The 14392-nt window shown below is 39.5% G+C and overlaps 1 protein-coding gene across 1 annotated transcript in view; it reads left to right on the top strand.

Moving 5' to 3' along the window:
- Eif3h (eukaryotic translation initiation factor 3 subunit H) overlaps positions 1 to 14392 on the top strand; it is an 80448-nt gene that overhangs the window by 52531 nt on the left and 13525 nt on the right. The window contains exon 3 of the mRNA XM_031359603.1: positions 13893 to 14060. Coding sequence (XP_031215463.1) covers positions 13893 to 14060 — 168 coding nt within the window. The remainder of the gene's footprint in view (positions 1 to 13892; positions 14061 to 14392) is intronic.

Here is a 14392-nt window from a genome sequence, read left to right as displayed (position 1 = left end):
TGTCTACCTTTTGGTCTTCCTTCTTCTTGGGTTCCTTGTGGAATGTGGGTTGTTCTTCCTGTATTCCATACTTCTTCACTAATAACCATTTACCACTCCTGGGCATATACCCAAAAAATACTGCAACATGTAACAAGGACACATGCTCCACCATGTTCATAGCAGCCTTATTTATAATAGCCAGAACCTGGAAACAACCCAGATGTCCCTCAACAGAGGAGTGGATACAGAAATTGTGGTACATTTACACAATGGAGTACTACTCAGCTATTAAAAACAATAAATTTATGAAATTCTTAGGGAAATGGATGGATCTGGAGAATATCATCCTGAGTGAGGTAACCCAATCACAAAAGAACAAATACGGTATGCACTCTCTGATAAATGCTTATTAGTGAAGAAAAAAGTTTTAATAAGGTCTTATACTGTAGCCAGTCTGGCCTTGAGCTGGCTGTGATCTTGCCTGTCTTTCCGACTGCTCGTATTGTAGTTGTGCAGCAACATGCCCAGCTCATTGTTAATTTTTTGATGACCATGGACATAGTTTCCGTTTCTTCAGATTTTGAGTTATAACTTACTCCATATTCCTATCAAAGCAATCAATCACTGGATGTAAACATTGTAGTGTATTGAAAAGAACTGAGTCTTGGGAGTTGGAAACTCTAGCCTTGAGTTGTAGTTGTCGGGTACTTACTGAATGGGAAGGTTATTATTGTAAAAAAAAGGCATACCTGTCTTACATAGGAAATTTGAAAAATAATCTGATTGAGTGACTGAACTACAGGTGTATAGTGTTAGAGCCAGCATCTTTCCTTTGAGCCTGTTGCCCTTAGGATGTGGGAGTTGTGTTTAACTGTGCGTGTATAATTTACCATGCGGTACTACTTAGTCAGGTAAGTGCCAAACCCTAGGCCTTAGGAGAGAAAGTTGAGGGAATCAGCAGCTCTAGACCATATGTCCTCTTGTGATTAAACTACATTTCAACTGCTGTTGAGCATTCTCTCACCCTCCCCAAAGTTTTGGATGAGAATTATACTTTTTTAGTTTAACTTCTATAGTGGATAATGTTGGTAGTAGGTGATGCTGATTTGAGTAAGTCTGATGTCTCAAAGTTCTGGACTTAAGCATAACTGAAACCTTAGTTTTTCACAGTGTGTTTTTCTAAAGAACATAGGTAAAAATGGCTTTATGATACCTGTTTATCTGTTCTCAATCTAGAAAGTTTCCTGTATAGTGCTTATTGATATTTGTGAAAGCTTGAAGTCTTTATACCATTTAGGTTGCATTTAGAAAATTTCCCTCTTGCCTTGAGAGTCTTAATCACTCTGAATAAGTTTGTAAATGATATTGTTGTTATTGGGTACCATGAAGACAGCTGCTCCAGAATAAATCAGATTCCTTTTAGCAAGATCTTGATAAAGAGTCCATTGTTTCTGGTGACCATCTACCTAGGGTTGAGGACATAGTAGTTTATTTGGAAAAATAAAAGGCAAAGCAGACATTAGAGCATTATGAAACAACTTTCCCAAAGCATGTGGCACACAGGTTGGAGAAGTGGGATATTTTTTCCAGAGAGAAGGAACCTTACAAGCAAAGACATGAAAGATGAACAGTTCATGGCTAGCCTTTCTACTGCCTGTGTATATGTTAGCACTGCCATGTTTGTTCGGCCTTGTAGTCTACTGACCCCCTGTGCTTTATTTGGAGATGTGATTAGAAAGACTGCATCCACTTAGACACGTCATTGTCTTTACCTCCTTATTCTGTTGTTGTGTTCACAGTCCCATAGGCACTCCAGTACCTAAGTCATTGTTCTCTAGACAACCAAGGCTTGCTTTTCCTGAGAGAGTGGGCAGTTTGGTGGAATCATATTGATGCTAACAACTGGAGAACTGTGTTCAGATCCTACCTCGTCTCTCCCCGCCTCCCCAAGCCAAGAATTATCCAATCAAAATGTCATCATTGCCCATGTTGTGACCAAAAGTCCAAAAGTAGTATGTGGATCTATAGCTGCTGAGCATGAGGATGGAGGTGTGTGGCTGCAGTTGAAAAGCATGAACAGAAATTACAACGACATGTCTGAAAGTAGGTTTTGTTGGCTCGTGTAGTCATTTGCTCTTCCCCAGAGCTTTGGTCTAGTTATAAAATGTTAAGTTGTGGCACAGTGCCATCAAAATGTTTGTATGGTTTAAAAGTAAGTTGTGGTGACATTTGACATTTATAAATCAAGCAGGTTTTCTTACATGTTCTGAAGAATTATTCCCTAAATAATGAGTTTTCTGAAGATAAGCAATCTCTTTTGCCAAACAACATTCAGAGCAGGACTTCTGCATACGCAAGCCATGTTATGGCAGAGAGCAGTTGAAATTGGTTACAAAGGCTGTGGAGATTATGGTTTGGGAAAAAGCAGAAGTAACCTTTAGAAACTAGTGGTTGAATAATATTGCCTAATATGCAAAAAGCATTTACTCATAAATATACACACACACAGAGGCCCACAGCCAGACTGAACACATGTGTTGTTTCTGTGCAGAGTAGTGCTAGATTTCTTGGGCTCATCAGGAAAAATTCATGATTTCAGAGAGGAGTTTTTATTATATAATTGTTAATGTGAGCTGGGATGTGTGCCTCATTATTGTTGTCCCCATCGCAGTGTAAAAGCATCAGGCCAAATCATGTTTTCATTGTATCAATTAATTGAATGGGGGTAATTTTAAAACTGTGTTTTAGGGAGCTCCCAATCTTTTGGCCATTTTCTCTGTCCAACCGCGTTTAACGGCAGTGTTGCAGCATAAGCCTCTTGTTTGCTTAGAGTGCAGCTGTTTTCTGACATTGTATTAACTTTGCCAGGGCTAATGCCAAGCTATTGACTTCTAAGCCTCGGTTCCTGGTTGCTCCTGACAGTAGTTTGTTTCTTGTGGCCTAGAGAACCGTGTCCAGCAGGAGTTTGAGGAGACCTTCATTGCTGGCTGCCGTCCCCTGTGCATGCTTGTTCCCCTTGCTTGCCTGTGTCTTGGCTACTCTCTTTTCTCAGCACCTACCTGGACTCCACATTCAAGCTCAGGGTGAATACACAAAGGAATAAATATATGGGTCACATTTTCTTTGTCTTTTCTTTTTTTCTCTTTTAATTTTGATTCCCATATATTAGGAGGATACATAGGAACCCCTCAGTGGCTTAGCAATGTAGTCCTTTGGTGAAAAAAAGATACCAGTCCCTTTAAGAAGAGGCTAGTCTGAGAATGCGTATTCTGTAGTCTGAGTCCTTATTCCTGCACTTCTTGTGTTGTATCTGGCATATTTTCTCAATGTGATTTATGATAAACTGCCCAATATATAACTGTGGGGAGAAATAACCCTGCTAATGGTTAATTATGCTTATTTGTGTGTATTTGTGGTTTTCAGTTATTCCCATTATAGTAACAGGAATGAATTCCTTTCTGAACATCACTCAGGAACACTGAACAGAGAGCTAAGCTCCCTGGTCTGTTTTGTAGCCTCCAATGTATACTTCCAGTCATTTCCTTCCCTCTCAGTAACATTTGCTTCCCTACACTGTATATTTCTATAACCAAAGTGGCCTTCTATAGAAAAGCACCTTTATAAGCTTCAGATTATATAAAGACAAGTCTTAACTAATGACTTAGAAGTCAGTGTAAAAATGCTACAGGTTAAGATCAGTGAGTTCCTTGAGGATGCTGTTTGGTTGCGAGACTGTAAGTTACGTTCTACATTACATCTACATGTACATCCATGCAGCAGAATAAGAAATACATTTTTCCTAGAAGCAGTGCTCTCAAGGTCTGTCTGGGCATGTTTTTCACACGAGTGGACCCAGCCTTAGCACTCTGGGCTCTCACAACAGCCCTAGTGTCTCAGCTCTGTTCTTAGCACTTGCCAGGAGGTGTGGGGTTTCTTTCCTGTCTACCGTGGGAAGCACTCATTTGGATCATAGGATAGTTGAGTGAAGCCTCCATTCGGCTTGTCTCTGTGTTTCCTTCCTGTTTTCAGTTGGAGGAAAGGAAGAATTGTCTTGGTTGAGTCTCCCGCTGACAGCTGGTATTTTTCTCTGAGCCTCTGGCCAGTCTTTCATGCCTTCCATAAAGGCATTTCTTTGGTGCTCAGTGCTGATCTGTGCTACTCTATAGCTGTCCACCTACTGGACTGAATTTCTGTCTTACCCCTAGGTTCTCTCCTGCCTCACAGGGGGCAGCCTTGTTCTTAGTACCTATGAACCTCTTAGATCTTAAGCTTCTCTTTGAGAATTTGGTGAGAGCTTTAAGTCCATCTTCACTGATGTCATATGCATATGATTTGGGGTAATTGACCTTTATATCCCAGACCAAAGACCCCTGAGTTGGGTACTGTCTCCTAAATCTGTATCTGAACAGGGAATGAAACATGATGTTAAAGTAAGCCATGCATTCTTGCTTTCAGAGTTATTGTGAGTTGCCCTGAAAGATTTCTTTGTGGCCATTTTTCTCAGCAGGAAGTTCTGTGTTCTCTATCTCATAAAAATCTTTGGAAGAAGCAGAGTGTGCAGGGAAGGAGGTGGCAGATGAGAAGTGGGGCATGTGATTATGAAAACGTAAACATCTTTCTTATATAAGGAACCCATAGGAGTTTATTTTCTCTTTTCATAGTTTAACAATAGTACTGTCACTTTGCAGGTTTCCCAGCTTCTTTGTCTTCAGGCTGCAGTTGAGGAAACTTCAAAAAGTGTAGTCTGTAGTCATTTTCTTCATACTTAGTAGGGTTTGTTTTCTTCCGAGTGAGGGTTGCTCTATGTAGCCCTGGCTGTCATGGAACTTGCTCTCTCTATATAGACCAGGCTGTCCTTGAACTCAGAGATCTGCTTGCCTCTTCTTCCTGAGTGCTGAGATTAAAGGCTTGGCTCACCATTGCCTGGCCAAATCTAGTGTTTTTAATACTGACTTTAAAACACAAATCTTAATGTTTAAGGGAAAACTGATCACCTTTGGACAGTTAGGGTTGTAGGAATGGACCATGCTTCTTCAGCAAAACACAGTTCGTTATAAAGCTGTTTGCTTTTCTAGTGGAGTTAATTCCCTGCGTTGATGGTCAGTGTTGCCTCTGAACAGGCTCCCAGACCTGCGCGTGCTGCCTCTACTTGTCCCTTCCCTATTAGTGCTTTTGTTTTAGTCACCTTGTGGGGGCAGGGGTTTATTTCCTCTGTTTTAAAGATTTAAAATGGAATCAGGAGATAGGAACCTGTATAGTACAATGTAATTATATTGTTACATGCACAGTAATAATAGAACATTCAAGGTTACCTATTCCTGAAATCTAATTTCTGTAGCTTGTCTCTCTCTTTATTGAATCTGTTCTTTATTGTACAGAATATAATTAGCTTATAATCTTAGTACCTACAAGTATTTTTCCTTTTGTAATCCTTCTCATGGTAGATTGTATTTTGGCCATATCCATATTTATACTTGTAAGTTTAGTTTCATGAGATGAATGTTAATGAAGTCATACTCTGTCTTTTCTGGTCAAGTATGGTCTCCTTTGTCTTTTCATTTTCTGTATTCCCTGTATAGAAATGAAAAGTCAGGACTTTATCTAATGCCTGGTCATCAAATTAAACAAACTCAGTTTTCCAAAACAATTGATTTTGAGCCAAGGTAAGTGCTGTTTCCTTGAGATTCTAGGTATTTCCAAGCACCGGGTGATGGGTACAAGCTCTTTTTCTTCATGAGATGATAGCAGACTTGGAATTAATTATCCTGTTTAACCCTCTCTATCACTCCAGGAAGGAGAGTGTTCCACTCTGTTACTAGTGCTATCAAAATAATCAGATGGGAATGATAGTCAACAATTAAGAAGGCAAATCTCTTTGATCTTTCTCCATGGCAGAGACAGTAGCATTGCTGTTTCAGGCATTTGTTTATGGCGTTTCCTTTTAGGCCGCAGGCATAACCTGTGGTTTCCATACCGGTGTTTGTATCCTAACAGATTCATAGTCTACATTGGTTCACTTAGTGCCTCTCGAATTGCCCATGCCATTAATTTTCCCCTAAGTGTTTCAATGATTTTAGCTGTGGAAAAAAGTGACTTCTCATCCAAATGCATTTGACTGTAAGCTGAGTAAAGGAGTGGTAGGCAGATGTCTCAGTGTTCGTTCGTGCACTGAAGAAGAAGCTGGAAGTGAATTGTAGGCTGGGAGTGATGGTCACTGTGGGCTACCTGTTTCCTCTGACAGAGTTGGCTCAGCAAAGGGCCAGTTTACATTAGGAAGTTTGCCTTCTGAAAATGCTGTCAGTATCATGCTTTTGGAAGTTGAAATAGTTATTTTCTAGTTGGTGAAGTTTAAGATACTTACTAAAAGACAAATTGTGTCTATTATCCATCATCATTTCCCAAGTGAGGAAGACTTTCCAAAGGATACCACCATAGCGTCCAAGCCCCTAGCTCAGACTGTGTTTTCTTTGTTAGGGTTTCCAGCTAAGGTAAGTTAGAGTCATTTGTCACTAACCTTCCGTAAACTGCTGGCAGTCCTAGGTCATCCTTAGCTTTCTTTTGAATAGTTAGTATGTTTGGCATTGGTGTGTCTCACTCTGGTTTTTTGATTTGATTTTTGAATTGGAGATTGAAGTTGATGCACAGATCCATATAGGATGAACTTTGATTCGTTTTGACAGCCGTTTCTTTTCATGTTTAGCCACCACCCTTAGTACACTACTTCTGTTGTTGCTTTGAAGAGTACTCATGACCCCATTCTCTCCTGGCACATTTAAAAAACAAAACAAAAAACAGAGTTATGGGATTGTCAAGTCAGATGTTGTTCATTGTAGAAATAAAAGTCCATTTCTTAAAACTCAACACAATCGCTCTTATTGAAGCTTCATGTGGAAATTGTATTTAGGTCTACATACTAAGGAAAGTCTCTCCTTCCTACTTGAGACATTTTGAGGTATTTCTCTTCTATTGGACAGTGTAAATGATGATATTTCACTTCTTGTTTTGATAGCTGGAATGCCAAGAACCAGAAGTTACCGTGGTCTGATTCACTCTGCTCACTTGTAGTTTCTGCGTTCTCTCTGCTAATGCATACTTTTCCTGACCTGATTCGACTGGTTATTTTATATAATTTAGCAAAAGCTACTTCATACCCTTTGTAGATTGGAGCAGGACATGAACACACAGACAGTTTTCTGATAATTGTTGCCTTTTTAAATATATTATCAACATTCTATTCCTTCAGAGTATTTGTAGCATCTAGTTTTATAATCACATTAACCTCATAGAAGTACCTTATAGATGGCTATAAATATGAAAGAGATGTTTTCTGCCTTATGAAAGGGCCTTATGAAATATTTTGTCCACACCTAATAAGATTCTCATCTGTTTGCTTGGCATATACTATGCTAGAGTGGTCAGAAAGTCATTTTGTAACAGTTTCTCATGTAGTGAAGAGTCTGTCTCTGATTCTACACAGGTAAATTAATTTGAGGTACACAAGTGTCAGATGGCACACAGTTAACTTCCCAATGAATTTCTTAGCTATATTTAATGACCTGATTAAGAAGACATTGTTACAGGACAAAGATGTGCTTTTCCTCTTACTTTCTTCTGTTTCGTGGGCAACTCTTTAAACATACCAGCACACCCCACTCTACCCCTAAATATTCCAATACTTTTCAAAGGCTCTTAATAGTTTTAAAAGATAAACTAGTGACCACCCTCTTGCCTTACTTCTAAGAATTTTACCAGAATTCATATTTAGTTGAAGGACTATTATCTAACCACTCAGGACAAAGGCAGTATTTTGCCATTTCTTTTAAATAGGACAGAGTAGTTTCTAGGTAAAGAAGAACTTATATTGGACATTTTATTGTGAAAAATTGAGCCATTACCAAAATTCAAAGCCGTCCCAGGAGTGGCATTAATAACAGATGTGTTAATTGAAACAAGGGATGGATACATGGTACAGACAGGGTGAAGAGAATATGGAACTTTTGAGAAATCTGTGTATTCCATAATTCTCTCCACCCAAAGTAGACTGTATTTAATTCTTTTTTCAAATGCACATTCTGTTTGCTTAAACCTACATCTGCTACTAGCTTTGAACATTGCCCGGAACGTATGTGCGGCTTGGCAGCAAGTCTCAGTGTGAAAAGGAGAGCACAGAATAGAGTGTGTCTTGCTAAGCAGTCACAGACCAAGTGCTCCTTGACATCCATGGTGCTGCAGGGAAAGGGGCTTGTAATTATTCTCTCTAAAGTCCTCTCCGGCCTCAGCGCCTGAACACATAGGAGAGATTTATGCATTACACTTTGACAATATGAAAATATTTGTTGAAATCATTAGTTTGTTTCAGGGCCATTGTGTGGTTTTGCTTGTTTTTAGAGCCATTTGCATCTTCTGATTGGGTGTTTTTCCTTTGTTATGAAGTGTGTGCTCCATCACTTTGTCTGCCTGGTTGATCTGAGCCAGCGTTTAATGACAACTCAGTCTTGACCCAAGTTTCAAATAGTAACATAAAATGTAATGTCTTGGGAGTCTGACTTCACATTTACTCTGGCACCTAAAAGCCTTTGATTAGTAGTAGTCTTACCACTTAATGGCTTACTGGTAGTGCTTTGTTACAGTGCTGGAGCACGAGAAGCCACAGTGACTCCTCACTGGAGCTTCTGGTGTATGTCTGCTGCACTTTATGAGTCAGGTACCATTACTCCACATCCCCAGCAAAATTCTATGAAGCAGAGGCGCCCTAGGCTTTCGAGTCAGAGTGTAAAGGCAAATTGAAGTCACAACTGTGGTAGATGGTTTTTCTAAAAGCAGTTCCATAATTGTGATTAGCTTGTTGTAGTTATTGTGAGCTGGATAATGTTCAGTCCATTTGGGAAGTCAGACTATTAGATGATCAATAAGGGCTAGTTCTTTTCTTGTGCCTAGACTTGGGTTGATTTTATATAATTTTGTCATTAAAACAGTAGGTCTTTCATTTTTAAACTTTAGTTACTTTGGTCCTGAGTGTAGAGGGAGAGAGCCAGCTCCCTGGCTTCTACAATGCAACGCACATACAATAAACAGTTTAGAGAGGTGATAAAGGAGAGGCATTTCAGGTGAGCAACTGAAAGTGTAAGGAGATGGTTAGTAATTCTAGAGTGACAGTTCTCTGGTCCATATGGTAGGCTGCCAGAGTAACTCCAAACACAGCAATTCAGTGTAAGATATTTTGTTTTCAGGGTTCTTTGATTTTAAAAATAAAACAAAAGGAATCCTTGGGAATGTGGGCTTTTGAAGGAGTAGTTCCTGGGCAGTCTGCCACAGGGCATTTGTAGCTGTGGGCACTTGAATTCAACTCTTGCAGAAAAGGTACCTTAAAAAGGTGAGTATAGTGGGGCCAGACCTGGACCAGATGCCAGTGTTGTCACCAAGCTTTCTGTTGCCTGGGAAGGCCTAGTGAGTTAAGGCCTTGGTAGAGGTTGAAGGAATTTTTTTCAATTTGTACAATAATAAGCCCCCTCATATTTTGGCAGTACTTCCCTTATATCCGAGTGTAGCTTTTATATTCATAATTTGAGTTGGCTTGGTGGTAACTACCAGTTTGTCTGCAAAATTTTTATTTGCTGCTTCTCAGTTGGTTAGGTTCGTGCCTTGATTTAAAATGTTAATTACATTTTACTTACTGTGTGGAGGAGCTAGGGTGTGTATGTGTGCATCTGTGGTGATCAGAGAACAACTTGGGCCTCTCCTTCCACCCTCTGGGTCCCAGGGATAGAGCTCAGATGCCATCAGGCTTGGCAGCAGGTGCCCTTACCCGCTGAGCCAGTTCAGAACTGCTGAGCCTTACCTGCTTGCTGAGTGTTTTTTAAGCTAAGAATACTTTAAAAGTTCTTCCCCAAACTGTTGAAATGCAGTTCTAAACCCTGCTGTTGAACACTATTATCAGTTTAAAAGTGGTTCTTCTTCAGAAGGACTTTCTCCTTGCCATGATTCTTTGGAATATTCCCAGGAACACTGGGCTGTTAATTCAGAAGTGAATACCACTGGATGGCTGCTTCCCATAGGGAACCTGTACTCAATATGGACGCATCCAGGGTCCAGCTTTGAGAAATTGCCAGCTTGTTGCTTCACTGGTCTGAATTAGCACAGCAATGGTGAGTTGTAGCTCTCTATTAAGGGCCTTTTTTCTTTTCCATTTGTATCTTTGGTTTTTTTGTTTTGTTTCTCGAGACAGGGTTTCTCTGTATATAGCCCTGGCTGTCCTGGAACTCACTCTGTAGACCAGGCTGGCCTCGAACTCAGAAATCCGCTTGTCTCTGCTTCCCAAGTGCTGGGATTAAAGACGTGCGCCACCACTGCCCAGCTTTCATTTGTATCTTTGGACTTGACTTTCTTCCTTCTGTTGTGACCCCCCCCCCCCTTAAAGATTTTATTATTATATCTATGTACACTGTAGCTGTCTTCAGACACACCAGAAGAGGGCATCAGATCTCATTACCGATGGTTGTGAGCCACCATGTGGTTGCTCACATGGGATTTGAACTCAGGACCTCTGGAAGAACAGTCAAGTACTCTTAACCGCTGAGCCATCTCTCCAGCCCAAGCCACTCTCTACATAGGAATGGCCAGGTGTGAGGTAGAACTCAGTCATATTTCCCAAAGCTGTGGGCTCTAACATGGCCTCACCCACATAACCTGAGGCTTCTCTATTTATCTGTGGTTTATAGTTTAAATGTCTTCTGTTCTCACCTTATCTTCTCACTGTTGATGGAATAGCAGAGCCATAAAAGCAATCAAAATCCAAAATAGCCATTCTTGTTAACTATAAAACTTACTGTAATGGACTTGTATAGTAGTGAAATTCCAGTGTACTGGAATGTTTTGTTTGTTTTGGGATTTCTATGTAGATCAGGATTGCCTTCAGCTCTTGACAGTGGCTCCTCTTGTTTCTGCTTCCCAAGTGCTGAGATTACCGACCTGCACCACCTTATCTGGTCTACTTTGGAATTTCCTGAAGCAGTTCTGTTGAGTTACTTGTCTTTGTTCTTAGCCCTTTCATTTTTATATTCATTTTAGGTAAGTAGGTGATTTGTGAAGGAGAATCTTCGTCATTCTTTATGGTGATGAGGAGGGACTAGTGTTCCCTTGTTCCTTCCCATGATAATCAGGTATCCTACTCTTAGTTCTCAAATTTATTTATACATGCAGCAGCCTTGGGGCTTGTATCTCTGACTCATCTAGTTTACAGAAGAGCTTCATCTTCATTAGTCTTACTGGAGGTCCCGTGGATTAGGGAAGAGTTGGGAAGCTGGACATTAGAGTTTTGCTGCTGATCTTGGAATGTTTTAAACCTCTGCAAGGTATTCTGAAAATGCTTTTATGAAGTCCACTTCACCCAGGCTATTTGAGGAAAGTCTTAGCAAGCTTATAGACTATCCCTCACCCCCTCCAATGTATTTTAAATCATAGTGCATGCCTGCTTTAGCTAATAGACAAGTCATTGTTTGTAATTAGCATATCCAATGAACAATGTGAAGTCCCAGCATTTTGACTGGGATGAGTTCTCAGATGTCTTTAGAAATGGGGAAACCAAAGATGAGAGAGAGCAAGAACCCCACAGGGAAAATGTCAGTGCTGGCAGGAGTGCTCTAGCTCTTTTTTTTTTTCTCCTACTGTTCCCAGTTGGCAGATGGCACTAAGGTTTAGCTGCTCACTAGCAGCTGTGTGGTAGATGTTGGCCTGCTTATAAGGCTAAGTTATTCAAAATGCATTGTTTGTTTTTAATGATATTTGTTCTGTTGATTGTTCGATAATTTCTTCCATTTCTATACTTTCAATTTAAAACAACCTATCAAATTTAGTATTAGCTCCCATTGTACTGATAGCATTAGGGCTTTTATTTGTAAGTTAAATTTGATTAAAATTAGCCAAATAAGTTTATATTAACTTAAGAGTATCATAGCTAGAGACTGCTCCCTCCAGGGGGGTATCATTGTATATAATCTGTGTTGTGGCTTGCTTGTTTACTTTTCTTTAGATTAAGTAGGTAGGGATTGAAATGAGGGACTTTCCCACTGCCTCCAGCCCTGGTTGTGGTGTTTTCAACTATGGTTTAAAATATAACATGAGTTATAAGGCCATGTTTTCACATATCATTTATAAAATTGCAAAAATAACAGGATTTATAAAAGTGTATAGCATATTAATATCACCCTCTCCTGTACCTTTTAGCTTTTTATTTTATATGTATGAGAGTTTTGAGTACATGGTATGTGCACCGCCTGCATGCATGGTGCTCACAGAAGTCAGAAAGGGTATCAGGGCCCATGGAAATGGAGTTTTGGATGGTTTTGTAAACCACCTCTTGAGGTGTCAGAAACTGAACCCAGCTTCTCTGCATGAATAGCAAATGCTCTAAACTGCTGAGCCTCTTTAACATACCTTGAGAAAAAGAAAAGAACGAACAAAAGAGGTAACATAGCCAAAGGATAGTGAATGAATGCATCCACACTGAAGGGGGTTACTTGCATTTGTGTGCATCTTGACAGCACACAGTATTCATCTCTTGCACATTTACTGTGGAGTTGAAGTGTGATCCTTCCATATAATGGTAAGAGCACTTTCGAGCTTTCTTTGGACAATTTTTCAATAGGTGAAGAGTTTGCAATGATCTTCTAATCCTTGAAATAAAATATAATTTCTTTGCCCAATAACATGTTGAAAAACATTGTAATCTTAGTCTTGTTTGCTTTTTGAAACTATATCGCTATGGCCAGAGGAACAGCAGTAATAAATTTTTCGTAAAACTTGATCAAATTTTGAAAATACTTTTTTTTTTAAAGTTATCAGATCTAGTTAAGCTGTGTGGATAGTCTATGCAGCCCTGCGTTCATTCTTCATTGTAGAAATAGCTGGGATAGTGAGTTGGCTATAAAACTTTTCCTTTTTATTTTGTGTTTGATGTGCATTGTTAGGCTATGATGCTTATTTTAAAGGATTCATTTACTTATATATGTGTGTGTACGTGTGCGCCAAACCAAGCTGAGGGTGTCTAAGTCCCCAAGAAGGGGAGTTGCAGGTAATTGAGAGCTAGCTCACCTAGATGCTGGGAGCTAAACTCAGTTCCCTTAACCTTTGGGCCATTTCTCCAGTACTGTATTGCTTTTTAATATCATCTATTTTATGAATTTATACCTCATTTATATCTTTTTCTACTAATACTGCTTTAAGTGAATAATATAGTCATTAATTAATTCAACAAGAGGAAAAGTCATCAAACCTTTCAATTGTATCCATGATTATTAATACAATCAATTTAGTTTTAAAATATTGTCTGTTAACACAGACAAATGCAAAGAGAACAGAATGCTTTTTTAAAAAAAAAAATAGTAGTCTATGCAGTAGGGGGCACTAGATGAAGGCAAAAATGCATCCTTCTGTTGAATTAGCATGTGTCTGGTTCGTATGTAAGTGACGTGGTCATTGTTTCCCCTTAGTTTTCTCGATGGATTTAGTCCTTAGTTCCAAACACTATGTGTGAAGGAGACAGTGATAACTAACTTAATTCAGATGAAATATTACAAACAGTCTAATAACTGTATACCTTTTCCTTACACATTTACTTTTTTTGGAATTTTAGGAAAGAGAAGTATGGACAACAATTAATAATTCCTTGTTTAGAACAAGGCATTAAAATTGTATTTCTAATACCTTTTAAAAACAAAATGGGATTTTGTTTTGTTTGGAAAACACCAATTGTTTAAAGTGATTTGAAAACTTTGTTGGGTGTTTGTGTGTGTGTGTGTGTGTGTGTGTGTGTGTGTGTGTATAAAATGGATATAATTAACCAATAGTTAATGTTGGTGGCATCATTAAATGCTTGGGTTTTTTTTTTTAATTTCTCTCTGTATATCATCTAGTGCAGTATCAGATGGAGATGATGCGCAGCCTTCGCCACGTAAACATTGATCACCTTCATGTGGGCTGGTATCAGTCCACATATTATGGCTCCTTCGTTACCCGGGCACTTCTGGATTCTCAGTTCAGTTACCAGCACGCCATTGAAGAATCTGTCGTTCTCATTTACGGTTAGTAGGAGGCTCCTTTATTATTCTTTTCCTCCCTTAATATTATTACTACTATTTTTGCTTTCTGCCTTTCTGCCTCTTGGAGCAGCCTGGCAGGCCTTCTCAAGTAAACATCAGCCCCGCTCTGCAGCAGCTTCAGCAGCAGCTAAGTCTAGACAGGGTTTCCTTCTTTCTGTTTATTTTTCTTGCTATCAGAGCCCTGATGTGTACGTTTTGGAATGCTGGAGTAGCTGCTTCATTTTTTTCCCTCATCTCCCTCCCTCTTTGCAGGAGCTGGTGGAATGAGACCAGATGTCTAACAAACTCCCATTGCTGGAGTGTCTGGTTCTGTA

This window comes from Mastomys coucha, unplaced genomic scaffold, assembly GCF_008632895.1.
Source record: "Mastomys coucha isolate ucsf_1 unplaced genomic scaffold, UCSF_Mcou_1 pScaffold7, whole genome shotgun sequence".
In the NCBI taxonomy this organism is placed as follows: Eukaryota; Metazoa; Chordata; class Mammalia; order Rodentia; family Muridae; genus Mastomys; species Mastomys coucha.
Note: the sequence above shows the minus strand (reverse complement) of the source record. Positions and strands in the feature narration are given on the sequence as shown.